This window comes from Notamacropus eugenii, chromosome 4 (assembly GCF_028372415.1).
Source record: "Notamacropus eugenii isolate mMacEug1 chromosome 4, mMacEug1.pri_v2, whole genome shotgun sequence".
Lineage (NCBI taxonomy): Eukaryota > Metazoa > Chordata > Mammalia > Diprotodontia > Macropodidae > Notamacropus > Notamacropus eugenii.
Genome location: NC_092875.1, coordinates 23,242,041 through 23,256,290, shown reverse-complemented (window position 1 = coordinate 23,256,290; position 14,250 = coordinate 23,242,041). Strand labels below are relative to the sequence as shown.

The 14,250-nt window shown below is 46.0% G+C and overlaps 1 protein-coding gene across 7 annotated transcripts in view; it reads right to left on the bottom strand.

Moving 5' to 3' along the window:
* Positions 1-5,704: 5,704 nt before the first annotated feature.
* The window catches only part of SSH1 (slingshot protein phosphatase 1), a 93,776-nt gene continuing 85,230 nt past the window's right edge, over positions 5,705-14,250 (bottom strand). For all 7 annotated transcript variants that reach the window (XM_072600200.1, XM_072600196.1, XM_072600199.1 and 4 more), the window contains one exon: positions 5,705-13,917. In XM_072600200.1, the coding sequence (XP_072456301.1) occupies positions 12,649-13,917 (1,269 nt within the window). In that variant the 3' untranslated portion in view covers positions 5,705-12,648. The remainder of the gene's footprint in view (positions 13,918-14,250) is intronic.

The following is a 14,250-nucleotide window of genomic DNA, read 5'->3' as shown; positions in this document are numbered from 1 at the left end:
CTTTGAGAAGAGGCTGGATGACCATTTGTTGGAGTTATTTGGGGGGGGGGGCAATGAGATGAACTAGATCATCACTGATAATAAGTTTAGAGGTGGCAGAGTTGAGGGCAAGGAAAATCCCTTTAGTGGCTAAATGGAGCATGGATGGGATGGGATGGGAGGCAGGTAGACCCATCTTGGAGCTAGGGTCCCTTCCCCAGTCTCAACTCCCCAGTCATTATCCATTAGAGCATCCTTTGTAGATTTGGGGACCTGCCTCTGGATCGTGCTACAGCCCTCCTCCCCTCTGCCCCTCCAGCTACTGAAGCTAGGGGAAAGCAAGTTCTCATCTCCAAAGTCCTCAAGCTCCATCCAGTGGCTCAATAGATAAGGTTTCATCCATGGAAAGGGTACTAAGCATGACATCACCATCTGCTTTGCCACTGTACCCTAAGCACCATGGAAACTTTCCAACTGCTCTTCAGCCAAACCTTCCTCTATGAGTTGTTGTCTCTTCCTATTGGAATGGGAGCTGCCCATTCAGATCTCCAATTCAGCATCTCCAAAACTGTACTCACCCCTTTCTCCCCAAACCCTCCCCTCTTCCTAACTTCTGTATTACTATGGAGGGCATCCCTCCCTTTTCAGGTCCCTAGGCTGCAAACCTAGGGTCATCCTTGATGCCAACCCCTCCTCCTTTCTCACCTCCCAAAGACAATCATTGGTCAGGTCCTATCTTCACAACATCTTTTGAATTTGTCCACTTCTCTCCTCTGACAGTCAGTCAATAAACTTTTATTATTTATTAGGTGCTAGGCAGAATCCCTGGGGTTTATAAATGTTCTGCATTTCCTGAAGGGGACCAGTGGCATTGTGGGGCTATATCTTGACTGTGCCTTAATTGGATTTCAGTGAGGCAGGGCTGCACAAAGTCATCAGCCTCACCCTCTTCCTGAGTCATCAAAGTTCAGTGGCAGGACAAAAGTCTGAATGCCTGGTGATGGCCTGGGATGCAGTGAATGGCCTTGGTGTCTTTGATGTCTGACCAAACTCTAAGCACCCCAGCTTCATGGCTGGTGGAACAAATTCTTTTTATCTGCCCAGGAAATCATCACATTATTAGGGTAGACTTACCTCTGAATCACCAGTGGGTTTGAGGACTATCAGTTACCTTCAGCCTGGTTTAGTCCATCTACAGAGAAGGTTCTACTGGGGTGTGGTGACTGTCCATGCCACAGCTTCTTGGAATCACAGGTGAGAGTTGGGTGACAGGTGGCCACCAAAGGTAGATAAATGGCCTTCACACCAGAAGTGCTTATCCTCCCACAACACCCCATACCCCTGGGGGATACCAATACAAGTCGAACACAGATGCTCCCTACCTCAAGGAGCTGACAGTCTTAAGGGGAAGATAACCCATAAAGGCAGTTAATAAGGAATAAGGGGAAGGGCAAGGAGAAGGTGCCAAGTTGGTGTAATGGTAATTATGAGAGTTAAAGATCTTCCCCACCCATTAAGAAAAGTTTGATAAGGGGAGATTTGTTTTGTAGGAAGGCCCACATCTTTTGTTAATTTCTAACGAGGCACTGGGTCTTAAGGGTTGTGATGCCCTCTGGCTCTGAAAAGTGTATACTCTGAGGTGAGGTTTTACTTTGAGACTTACTCACTGGAAGTGTTTGTTTGGCCAGACACTCTGGGCAGTACTAAGGAGTCCCCCAGCTTTGAAAATCCAGATGTTGGTGCTTCTCTGTCTTTGGTAACTATGTATATATGTATGTATGTAATGGTCAGACAGTTGGATCTGTTGATCTGCAATGTATGTATTGCTTACGGTCAGATAGTTGGAAGCTTTGTCTGTTGGTCTTTCTTTGTATTTTCTCTGAAGTTCAGGGTGCTTTTTCCCCTGAACTACATGAATGATATATGTGCTTGATTAAAGTAGAAGGCTGACTCCTCAAAAGTTGCTTTCTTTTTAGAAAAGTAGATGTAAGAACCTATAGAGCAGGCCCTCCTGTGTATACCAGGGTCCTTGCTGTTTCACTTGGGAGCCAGATGGAGGGTTCCAAAGAAGTCCAGAAATGGTGTAGCTGGTGGGAAAAAGGGAGGACTCTGAATGACACCAAGTCTGGGATACAACTCTGTTACTTCCTGCCTGGATATAGCAAAAGCCATTGTGGACTACTATACCCAAACTGTGGGAGAAAATCATGAGCTCAGACACACTGGGCCTTGGCTGCAACATAGGGATGTCATTTTGGTCCTTTTTGAATAAAGGATAACCACCAACTGTTGCAGTAACCTTCTAGTTGGTCTCCCTGCCATGAATCTTTTCCCACTCTAGTTCATCCTCCACTCAGTCTGCAGAGTGATCTTCCTAATGTGCAGGTATACAGATGGTTAGGTGGTGCAGTGGATAGAGCTCAGACTCTGGAGGCAGGAGGATCGGAATTCAAATATGACCACACACACTTGATACTTACTAGTTGTATGACCCTGAGTAAGTCACTTAACTCCAGTTGCCTCATGCTCCCCCCCCAGAATAGAAAAAATCCTAATGTTAGGTCTCACCATATCATTATCCCCCTACTTAGTAATGACCAGTGGTTCTCTCATCTCCAGTATAAAATACAAAGTCCTTTGGTTTCCAAGACCCTTTGCAACGTGGCCTTCTCCTACCTGTCCCATCTTCTGGACCTTCCTCTGTTCCATATACTCTGTAGTCCAGTGATACTGGCCTCCTGGCTATTTATTCCTCAACTAAGACATTCCATTACCTACCTCTGCATTGTTCTCCATGTCTGAAATGTTCTCTCTCCTTCTCTTTCCCTCCTCCTCTCTCCCTTCTCCTGTTTCCTTCCCTCTGCCCCTCTCCCTTCTCTCTCCCTCTTCCTCTCTCCCTCCCTCTTTCTCCTCTTTTCTCCTTCCCTCCTCCCTCCTCTTCCTTTCCCTCCAAGCTTCCTTGGCTTCCACCCAGTCTCATCTCCAACCCCACCTTCTATAACAAGACTTTACCAGGCTCCTCCCACACTACCACTACCCTTCCCTCTGAGATTATCTACATTTTACCCATGTGTATTTTGTGTAATAGCTGGCTGCCTGTTCTCACCCTGATCAGACTGTTAGTTCCTGGAGGGGAGAACTGTAACCCCTTGATGATGCCTGGCACACAGAAAGGGCCTAATGCTTGTTGCCTTTATCTGACTTGCCTCTCGGGTCCTACATGGCACATTCTGGGTCAGCTGGATGCTTTTCCACTGACCACCTTAGCTCTCTACAGATTCTCTTCAAATGAAACAACGTCCTCCTGAGTTCCAGGTCCGGATGAAAATATCCCTGCCAGGCAGCTCTGTCTCATCTCTGAACACTCATAACATTTATATCTTACTGAGCTAAATGCAAAGTTATAAAAATGAAAAACAATTAGTACCTGCCCTTGTGGAGGAGGGAGTACCCAGAGAAGGAAGTCGAAAGGATAGAGTGAAGGGGACGAGATTCTTTAGAAAATTTTGAGAAGGAAGCTAGATCAAGCATTTATTAATAACTACTATGTGGTAGGGATTGTGCTAAGCATTCTGGGGATGCAAATCCAAGTAGAAAGGCAATCCTGCCCTCAAAGAGCTTGCCTTCCAAAGAGGAACAATGCTACTTACAGGAGAGAGATCATGATGTGGAGTAGGTTGGGAAGCTGCATGGTGGTCTGGTTCTGCTCCAGATAACGCAAAAGTTAACTTATCAGACCCTAGAGTCTCAGAGGCAGACAGAGCTGAAGTCCAAGGTCCTAGGTGGGAGAAAACTACCGTCTGAGAGTTGGGAGTTGGTGTGCAATGTGGAAGGCTGAAGAAGGCAAACCAAGACGTGATTCTTGGTTTCCCTTGATTCTAGGGATTCCGCACCCAGAGAAGACTCACGAATGGGCATAACAACTGTTTCCATTTAAAGGGTTAGCTTGAGAAAGAATTCTGCTTGGCCCCAGAGAGCATTGCTGGAAGCAATGGTGGGAACTGCTAAGTGGTAGATTTAGACTTCTCATAAGGAAATTGGACGGTAAGGTGGCGCCATAGTGCAGAGTGCCAGGTCCAGAGTCAGGAGGACCCGAATTCAAATCCAGCCTCAGACTCTTACTGGCTGTGTGACTCTGGGTGAGTCCCTTAACCCTGTCTGCCTCAGTTTCCTCATTTGTAAAATGAACTGAAGAAGGAAATGGCAAACCTCTCCAGTATCACTTCCAAAAAAACACCAAATGGAGTCATGAAGAATTGGACAGAACTGAACAACAACAAAGAAAATTTCCTAAGAATTACAAATATTCAAAAGAAGCATGAGAGCCTTGGGAGGTAGTGAGCATTACCTCACTGGACATCATCTTTAAGCTGAGGCTTTTTAGGGAGATATATTGCAGAAGGACACATTCACATTAGAGTAGATGGTCTCTGAGGTCACAGTCAGTTCCAACCACAAGAATCAACAACAATCAAACCTGGTGGTTTAGGGGCAAGAGTGCATGTAGGAGGAGAAGATGATGGTATACATCATGATGACTACATCTTAGACTTTCCTACTAGACTTAGGGCTCCCCAAGCAGCTCCCACAGACTGCATACCACACAGAGCACATTGTAGGCAGCTAAGTAAAAATTTGTTGAATGACTGCTGGTTGTGGCAGGAGCTTGAGAGGGTCTGGGCTCCCTGCTAGCAAAGATATAATTAGCAGTTCTGGTGCTTAGGGGTGAACGGCACTTAACATGTCCTCTAATTAACTTAAGCCAAATTTCGTTGGGCAGGTATGTGTTGTGGGGGAGGGGAGAGTCCTAAGACTTCAGGGACCCTTTGTGAGGAAAAGACACTGGATGTTGTCTTAATGGCAGGGGGAAGCGCATGCCAGGAAGACATTTGCTGGGGTGGGGATGGGGGAGACACTCGGGGGGAAGGGTACGGTTAGATTGGGAAGAGTTCCTCTGGGATATGGCCACCAGCTGGAGAAATCATCCTCTATCTAGCAGCTATTCATTTTAACAAATTATTCTTGCTTACTTTAGTGGCAAAGTTCAGCATGAAGTCCCTCCTAATAGTCCCTCATCTATGCAGTGCTTTCTGGAAATGTTGAATTCTCCAACATTCAGAGATGGAAATTTGGTATTACCAACTTATGACTATAAATACTCATATATAAATATCATATCAATATTTAATTATATAATATTAACATATAGCATATCATATAATATTAAAATATATTAATATTATAATATAATATTAATATATATAAATATTAATAAATACTCACATATAAACAACTCATGTATGTAATACAAAACATGCACAAATACACAGACCTTATGTTAATTTTTACCCAGTGAAGTATAAAAAGTGTTAGTATAACTCAAATTTTAGCACTCGGGGCAAAGATCCTGTTTACCCTACCCTAGTTACTGCACTGTCTACCAACTAATGGGTAGATAACCCAAGTTGCTAATAAGATGAGGAAGGGGACTTCATTCACAAGCTTCAATTTTGGTTCTGGTGCTGGGCTTGTGGTATTTTACCTCTCATCTTTCCTGGCACTTAAATGGAATTTATCAGTAACCCAGGGTAAAGAGTATTGCTAATAGCTGTTATTGGCAAGGGCTGGGGACCAGAGCATTGGTTTCCTGTCAGTCAGAGACTCCCTGCTGCCTGTGGGTGCTCACCCACACCACAGAGCACACAATTTGAAACACGTTGTCAAGTCATTTGTACAGGAAAAAAAGTTTATTTTCCTTATGAGAAGCACACACATTAGATACAATACGCACGAACCAAAAAAAAGTGCATTATTCATCTTCTACCATAAATTCACAGTACAAAAGATACTGCCTCTTAAATATATATGTAAAAAAAAAAAGATCAGAAGGAAATTGATGAATATTGATACCATAATAAGAGCAATGCTTGGTGACAGCTTTTGGTTACTCACTTACCCCTTTGGAAAAGTCAGATGGTAACTAGCCTAGCCTTGGGTGGAAATGGAGGTGGTTGGTGGTAGACAGGTTGACCTTTCTTGACACATTCCCAAAGACCAAGAGAAAGGGAAATAAAGACTGGCTCAGATAATAACAAAGGAAGAATAAAGATGGTACATGTGTGAGTTGGAGGATGGTGGGCTGGGCACAGTACTGTGCTATAGTCATGATGCCCTGCAGAGCTCCATCACCCTCCACTCATCCAATGACCTCCAGGGACCATAGAAGGAGCTCTAGACTAGAACTCTCAGGGCTAAAGTTCTAGCTTTGACAGAGCAAGTATTGGTGGTATGATCTTGGCTGAGCCATTCAAGAGAAGTGTAGACCCTGAATTGAGGACCTCAGCGGGTCATAAATAGTCCAACCTCTACTCAAACAAGAATTACCACCCATACCTCTGCCCAAACTAGAAGGTTGGACAAGATGGCTTCCAAGGATCCAAAGGACCCTATTTGAGGAATCTAGAAATGAAATGCTAAGTCTCTCACCACCTATTCTGAGTACATTTCACTAGCAGTGAGTACCAGTGCTTTCTGGAAATGCAATTTTGAATCTTCTGAGATCCAGAGACAGGACTTTGGAATTTCTAACCCATACAGACATGCACACATGAACTTATATCCCTAATTCAATGGAGGAAGAGAAGAAATGCCATAACAGTCCCAATGTCAAAGCAGTAGGCTGCCTCCAGAAACCAAAAAAGCCATCACCTATAGGATCAGTGCAGTGGAAGAGCTTAGCATAAATACACAGTATTTGTAAAGTATCATTAAGGCACTCAATTGTAAAAACTAATTACAGTACAAGGAAGGAGGGAGGGAGGGAGGGAGGGGAGACAGCTCTTCTCATGCAGTGAGGCTAAGAAATCACCAAGCAGGGGAGGGGGAGAGCAGCAGGGACTCTAGTTAGGGACACTCCTTTTTAAGATGCCATGTCAGAGGCTGGACCTGATGACTCTACAAAAAGCTAAAATGAAAACCCTACAAAATCCCCTATTTCTAAAGGACAGAGTCACAACATGGTATCACTAGAGATCTTTCAGGATGACAGCATGTGGGAGAGATTTGCATGTGGGTGAAGTAGGTGTGAAAAATTATTGGTTTCAAGTGATCTCTATATTCATATATATAGATATACATAAATGTATTTCTACACATCTGTGGGATAAACCTACACCCACTCGTGCACACACACATACATATTCACCAGAAGGACAGATGACCAAAAAACACAGTTGGACATTAGGGATCAAGCAGCATCATTTGGCATGCAATGGATGCGATGGACCGTCAAAGCATCCATGGTGGGATGAGGAGACCATGTAACTTTATCTTGGCTGGCAAGAGCCCACCAGTGGTTTGGATCTGTGTCTGTTTCTCTAGGGACAGTTCAGTGTCTCCAGGCTGAGGTGCAGGAGTCAAGAGGGGGATCTGACATGTGGCTGGCCCAAGGGAGTCAGAGGCACTGCTGTATTTTCTATCACAAAGGGCATGTCTAAGGTGATGGTCCTTGTGTTTGTACTGATTACAACAAACGCACAACATCACACTTGGGAACAACCAGAGCAATTTGTGCTGTGGCCAAGACGGTCAGTGCTTGTTCTACAATGAGACGCAAGCAGGGTGGGAGGTGATTTCAAACATTTTTTTCAGGGAGTTGGGGAATGTGTCCTATTGCTTTGTCTGCAGGAAAAGTTGAGAGGACTGAAGCTGAGAACAAGGCCTGGAGGTTGCAGGGATGATGGAGAAAGCCTTCAGAGAGTCCAAGTATTGGAACGTGATTTCACTAATAAACTGTGCTCTTGTGGAGCTGAGAAGTATCTCCAGAGCTCCTTCCCAATCACCACCACCTCATCTGCATGCTGTCCCATGATTCTGTGCTGAGAACCAGGGGCTGCTGCTGGAGGTCAGGGAGGAGGAAACTGACTCATCCTTGAAAAGGAATACAACTGGGGAAACCGAGGCAAGTGAGTGGCCTTGTAGGGAACATCAGAATGAAGAAATGAAAACCTACATCTGCCAAAGGAAGACAAAGTTGGTCTCCAATATCCAATGTGGTTTCTTCCTCATCCCCAGAGCTCTCCAAAGCTTTACAGAGAAGGTTCCCAGAGAAGGGAACCCCAAATATATTTGCATAGGCTCACAGATTTATGTCTGGGTGGAAACATACAAAATCTCCTAGTCCCACCCCCTCATTTTACAGATGAGGAACTGACGCTGAGGGAAGTGACTTATTCAAGGTTATACACCAAGTGAATACAGGCAGGATTTGAACCCAAGTCCTGACTCCAAAACCAGTGCTCTCGAATTTTACCAATGGTTATCAAGAGATTTGAACAATGGTAACCCTAAGAAAAGATGGAGGGAGCTCTAGGGATGAGGCTGAACTCACCATGTTTCCAGCCCATTCAGTGTTTTGGTTTTTTTTTTTGGACACAGGTCTGTCCAAAGGAGGCCTTGGTGATGGTTTTGTCCAGGTCAATGGCTAATCTCTGCCAACTGCTGTCTGCCCTATTAATGTTAAACAGGCTCCCCCTCCCCAGTCTACTCCTTCCTTTGGATGGTGAGAAACTTTCAAGTCTCCCACCGGGAAGACTCAGAGGAAGTAGCACTGGTTTCATCTCTAGTGCCAAGGTCAGTCTCCTTGAGGTGTTGTCTCAGAATGGGCAGCGATGTCTGCCTGAAGTAAGAGGACACAGCTTTCTCCCTCTAAGAGCAGAGCAGCTGTGGAGTTCTCCCAATGAACCTCTTTAGAAAATCGCTCACTTTCATGCATAGGGCCGCAGATGGAAAGCAAGTTTCCCATCACCCCCTTTTTCTAAAGACTGTTTTAATCTGAAAATCATTGTATCATGAGAAGTAATTTGGCAAAAAGGTGATAATCCTCTGAGAACAGGCTAATTTTTTTTTGGCTGATGGAGAAAAAAAACATCCATACAGGTTTCAAGAGAGCATGGGATAGATTTGGAGTCGGGACGATGTAGATTCGAGTCCTGACGTTGACATCTACTAGCCCTGTGACCATGGGCCAGTCACTTCTCTCAATCTCAAGGCAACTCTTTTGAAAGCTGGAATTTGCATAGCTGCCAGTGGGAGGGGCTTCTGTGGGTGGAGTAACCTGAACTGATAAAATCACTAGCTGGGACCAAACATAAGGGAAAGATGGTGGATTTCAGTGAGGAAAGTGGAAATTTGGAGAGGGGGGAATGGATGTTTTAAAAATAAGATGGATGGGAAGATCCTACAGGTCATAGCTCAAGTCAAGTTGAAGAATTGACTATCCCTGCCATGGCTCACCCGAGCCCACAATGCTTTCTGTCTAGATCAGACACTTTCTTGTAGATTTTGTGCCTTTCTAAAAGAGGATAGTAAAAGAATAATTAATAGAAGTAAAACAAAAACAGAAAATTGGGGCAGCTAGGTGGCATAGTGCATAGAGTGCCAGGCTAGAATCAGGAAGACCTGAGTTCGAATCCAGCCTGACACTTATCTGCTGTGTGACCCTGGGCAAACCACTTTTATCCTGTTTGCCTTAGTTTTCTCATCTGTAAAATGAGCTAGAGAAGGACATGGCAAACCACTACAAGAAAACCCCAAATGGGGTCACAAAGAGTCAGACATGACTGAAAGAAGAAACAGAATAATTGGAAGAATTGGCGTAAGGGATAGAAAGGACTTTGGAAAACATCTTCATTCTGCAGCTAAGAGGGGAGTGACTTGTTCAAGGTCATACATGGAGTAAGCTGGGCCATCTCTAGTCATCCTGATTGACATCTGGCCACTGGACCTAGATGGCTCTGGAGGAGAAATTGAGGTTAGTGACTTTGCACAACCCTCCCTCCTTCAAATCCAATGCAAGTCATGTAATCATCTTCCTGATGTCACGGACCCCTCACCCCAAGATTCAGTGTTTCTTTCACTCTCCTAAGATCATCTAGTTCAGGGTTTCTTAACTGCGGGGGTGAACTTGTCTTTAAAACTATTTTAATAACCATACTGAAATAAAGTTGGCATCTTTTGTAAACCTATGCACTGCAGGGTTGGGTGGAGAAGCTGGGAGTGGCAGGCTCCTAAACCACAGCAGGTGCCTTTGGGATGAAGGCTCCCTCAGCCCACTCTTTCCATTTCCTCGACTATCCATTCTCTTCAGTTTCATGAAAGCTTCCAGATTCTTGGCCTAGGGCAAAAATGTCATTATGGAAAAACTCCAAAGCATCTCCCTTCATCCACCCCGGGGCCTGTTCAACACAAAGACAAGATGATGGGTGAAAAGTATGCCGAGGGGGAGGCCTCAGGCAGGGGGAACAGGAAAAGGGCCCAGGTTTTCTTTCTTCAGTGAGGTGTTTTCTTAAGAGGGAGGTGGGCAGGGCTGGACGATTTAAGTTCCATGACCCACTGCGCAAGCCCTTCCTTGAGGTCTCTTAATAGGTTGCTTCTCTGAGCATTACTTGGCCACCTTCCTTCCTCAGGCCTAAGCCCAGAGCCTGCTTTCCTCATGAGATTTAGTTGTTAAAGAGTTCTCCTGCTCTGCCCATAATCCCTTGGACCTTGGGCCTGAAGTCACTTCATTTTAATCTGTGCTCCTGCCCCCAGTGCCCATCCTGAGTCAGATTCCAGCATCTCAAAAATGATCCTTCCTCCATTTTCAGTGGGATGAGGTAGAGAGAAAAAGAAGAAGCACAGTGCTAGAACAGAGGGGTGGAGGAGAACTTAGAATCACAGAACGTAGAAAGTTGGAGCTAGAAAGGCATTAGAGAATGTCAGGGCTGAGAGGGGCCTCAACAGGGGATGTCAGAGCTTGGAGGGGTCTTAGAACAGGGAATGTCAGAGTTGGGAGGGACCTTAGAACAGGGAATGTCAGGGCTGGGAGGGGCTTTACATTTAGAGTTCTGGAATGCCGGACCAAGCTTCAGTGGGACAGTGAATTAGTCTGAGGACCTGGTTTCTGACCCCAAACCTGCCCCTCTACCACTTTGGGTAAGTCATTTGATCCAAGTATTACCATCCATTCCCTATGGCCCTCATTATCAGGGGCCTTGGGGTCACAGGAACATAGATTTGGGGCCAGCGGAGCATAGAACCCTGGATGTCAGAGCCCAAGGGACCTCAGAACCAGAGGTTCTGATTCTACAAGGAGTTCTTTTGTGATTGAGAAGGAACATGTGCAAACATCTCTGAGGTACTTCAAGGAACTAGTTATTTGTCTCAGAGAATCTGTCCCCAGATGACCCTGGAGGAGACCATAGGAAATTAAAAAATGACCCACCTAAAAACAAATAAAACAAATAAAGGCCCCATAATTACCTCCATCTCCTCCTGATATGAGAAATCAGTGTGAACTGCTGACCCTGAGCTGTTGGCTGTCAGTAAAGAAATGGCCCAAGACAAACAGAAGGGAATTCTGGGTGCCCCCAAGAACCTGGTGATATCAAGACAGATTAGGAGATAATATTTGAAAGCACTTAGCCCAGTGCCTGGTACAGAGTAGGTAGGTGCTTAATAAATGGTTGTCCCCTTCCCTCTTCTCTTACTACCCTTGCAGATCTATTAGGAAGGATGGAAACCCTCATGGAGGGTGTATGGGATACAGTAGAGAGGGCTGGCCCCTTTCCTGAGGGTGTTATTTCCTTAAGGTCTCTATGAAGAAACCACAGCAGGAAGACTGAGGAAGCCTAGGATTCACCTGTCCACAGACCCTCTGATCCAGAGACACCATAGTTTTCAAAACATGAAATTCCAAGACATTCAGATCAGCATAAGGATAGAATTCAGGAGAGTCCAGATGGAGAGATCCTTCACCTCCAAGTCCTCCATGATGAAGCTCAAGCCTGGGCAGTCAGCATTGACAGTGTTAGAAGGTGGCACCCATCCCCCAGCCTACTACCCTTCCAAAAACACAACCAACATCCAGATGCTGCTCCTCAAAGGGATCAAATCCTGACCAATCAACTTGGGCAATGCCCAGGGACTCTAGCACCCCCACATCTTCCCTTGACTTTCATCATCACTACTCTGAAACACTGTTAGAAGTTTTGGGGTACCAGAAAAACCATACTTTTTGTTTGTTTGTTTTGGAAAAGTCCCTTCTGATGTGATCATTCTCAGGAACGAGCCTTGGGGGATTACCAGAATTTTGTTTTTGTTTTTTAAATAAGAATGAAAACCCCAAATGAAACAGAAAACAAAATAACAAAACCCTGCCAGAACAGAGGTAGAATTGATATTGTCCTAGAAGAGTTTTCCCACATGAGCCCAAATGAGGTGGAGCTTGTGTGGCTGCCATGATGGGATCACCATGATGGGATCACCATGATTACTCTGCGTTTCAGCAGGCTCTGGAACCCAGTGGGGTACTGACAAGGGATTTGCTTCGGCAATACCATTATTCTGGAAATGGACAACCTGGGTATTTCAGTCATGTGACCTGTAGGAAATTCCTGGTTCTTTCGGACCATTCAGTGTCTACTAGATTTCTTGTGCTATGTATTTTGCTATTGATTTCCCACCCATGAACCCTTTCAGCTATGGCCTGAGAGAGGGGGAGGAAATCTTAAAATAATTTCAGTTTTAGATGATAAGCCAAGATGTCAGGAGTTGACCACAAGAAATGGGGATAACATGTGAAAATATGAGTTGGGGGATAGTGGGAAGGGAGGCCAATGAAAGTCTGGGTCAACTTCTGCCCATCCACAGGGCACTTGTCAAGTTTCCTGGGGAAGATTTCCCTGACAATTTCAAGGTCATGGGTGGGTTCCTAGGGGCTGAATGGGGCTCCTGTGACAAGGAAGACTCGCTTGGCTTGGCATCCTGGGAGTCTACAACGGTTGACACGTCTGCCTCGCTGGACAGATCCTCTGAGGAGAAATTGAGGCTCCCGAGCTTGGCCAGAGAATGGGAGCGCTTCAGTGGGGAGGAGACGGTCAAGCCAGCCAGCCGGAGGCGAGTTTCAATCTCTTGGGTTCGTTGCTTCACCAGGCCCGGCTTCCCACGTACGCTGTGGATGCTGTCGCTGCTGGAACTTCGGGTCAGATTAGAGCTCATGGAAGAGGAAGTGGGAGTGTAGCAGATGGTCTTGAGGAAGTCTTTTGAGAAACTGCTGGTGTGGTCCAGCCGGCAGAGGAAGGAGGGCCCAGAGCTCTTCTGGGAAGCCCCTTCCAGAGGGAGGGCAGCCTCCAATTTCTTGGAGTCACCCCCAGTTTCGCCAGGGGAAGGAAGGGATGCTAAGGGGCATGCCCCGCCTTGGGGGGGAACCAGCTCCTGGCATTCCTCAGGGATGCTGGCTTCCAGCCTGCTGCTGGGGGGATTATCTCGGAGTGGGGATGCCTCAGTGGGGATCCCCTTCAGGCGCTCCAACTCTTTGGTGTGCTTCCGGACCAAGCCTGCTTTCTGTAGCTGGATGATGGATTCCTGGTGCTGCATCAGGTAGCTGTTGGCTGTGGGCTTGGCCAACTCTTTACTGAACAAGAGAAGTCTCAGGTCCTTAGTGGCCTTGGCATCCTTCTTGGAGGCTGGGTCTTCTTTGATTGCCTCTAGGCTAGGGAGGCTCTTTTCACAGTGAGAGTTCTTCAGGAGGCCTAGTGACTTTGCCAGGACTTTCTGAGATTCCTTGGAAGGGTCCGAGAGGTCGCTTGGGGGCTCCTCAGCAGATCTGCTGCTGCTGGCATCCAGCCTGCTGAAGGAGGCTGAGAGCAGGGCTGGGGAGCTCTCTCCAGGACCTGGGGAAGTTCTCTCCAGAAGCCGGGACTTGCTGGTTCCTGGGTCCACTAGGGAATGTGTCAGATGGGGCAGAAGGGAGGGCTGGGTACAGATGGCAGGGGAGTTGAGTTTCTCGCACTGTTCCCCGAATGTCTCTGGTGCTGCCCTTGGGGTTGAGTACATACAGTCAGTGCAGGACTGGTAAGAAGGCTTCACTTTGTTCAGTATTCCAAATATGGCATCATGCTAGAAGGAAATAAAGCAAAGTGAGATGGGAACATCTGAATGGAAAACAAACCTGTTCATTCTTCTACAGAGAAGGCAAAAATTGACCTTAATTCCTAGGCAAGGAAAGGTAGGAAATTCTCATGTCAGACAGGCAACCTGGCCAGTGGACTGGACTGGAGCCTGCAAGACCTGAGTTCAAATTCTGCCTCCTGATCTTTACTAATTTGTGTGACCCTGAGTCTTTGCTTTACCATCTGTAAAATGGGGACAATAATATCTGTGGTCCTCCCCTCACCAGGTTGTTACAAGGCCCAAATCAGTATGAAATGGTGAAAAGAAAGTGGGATGGAT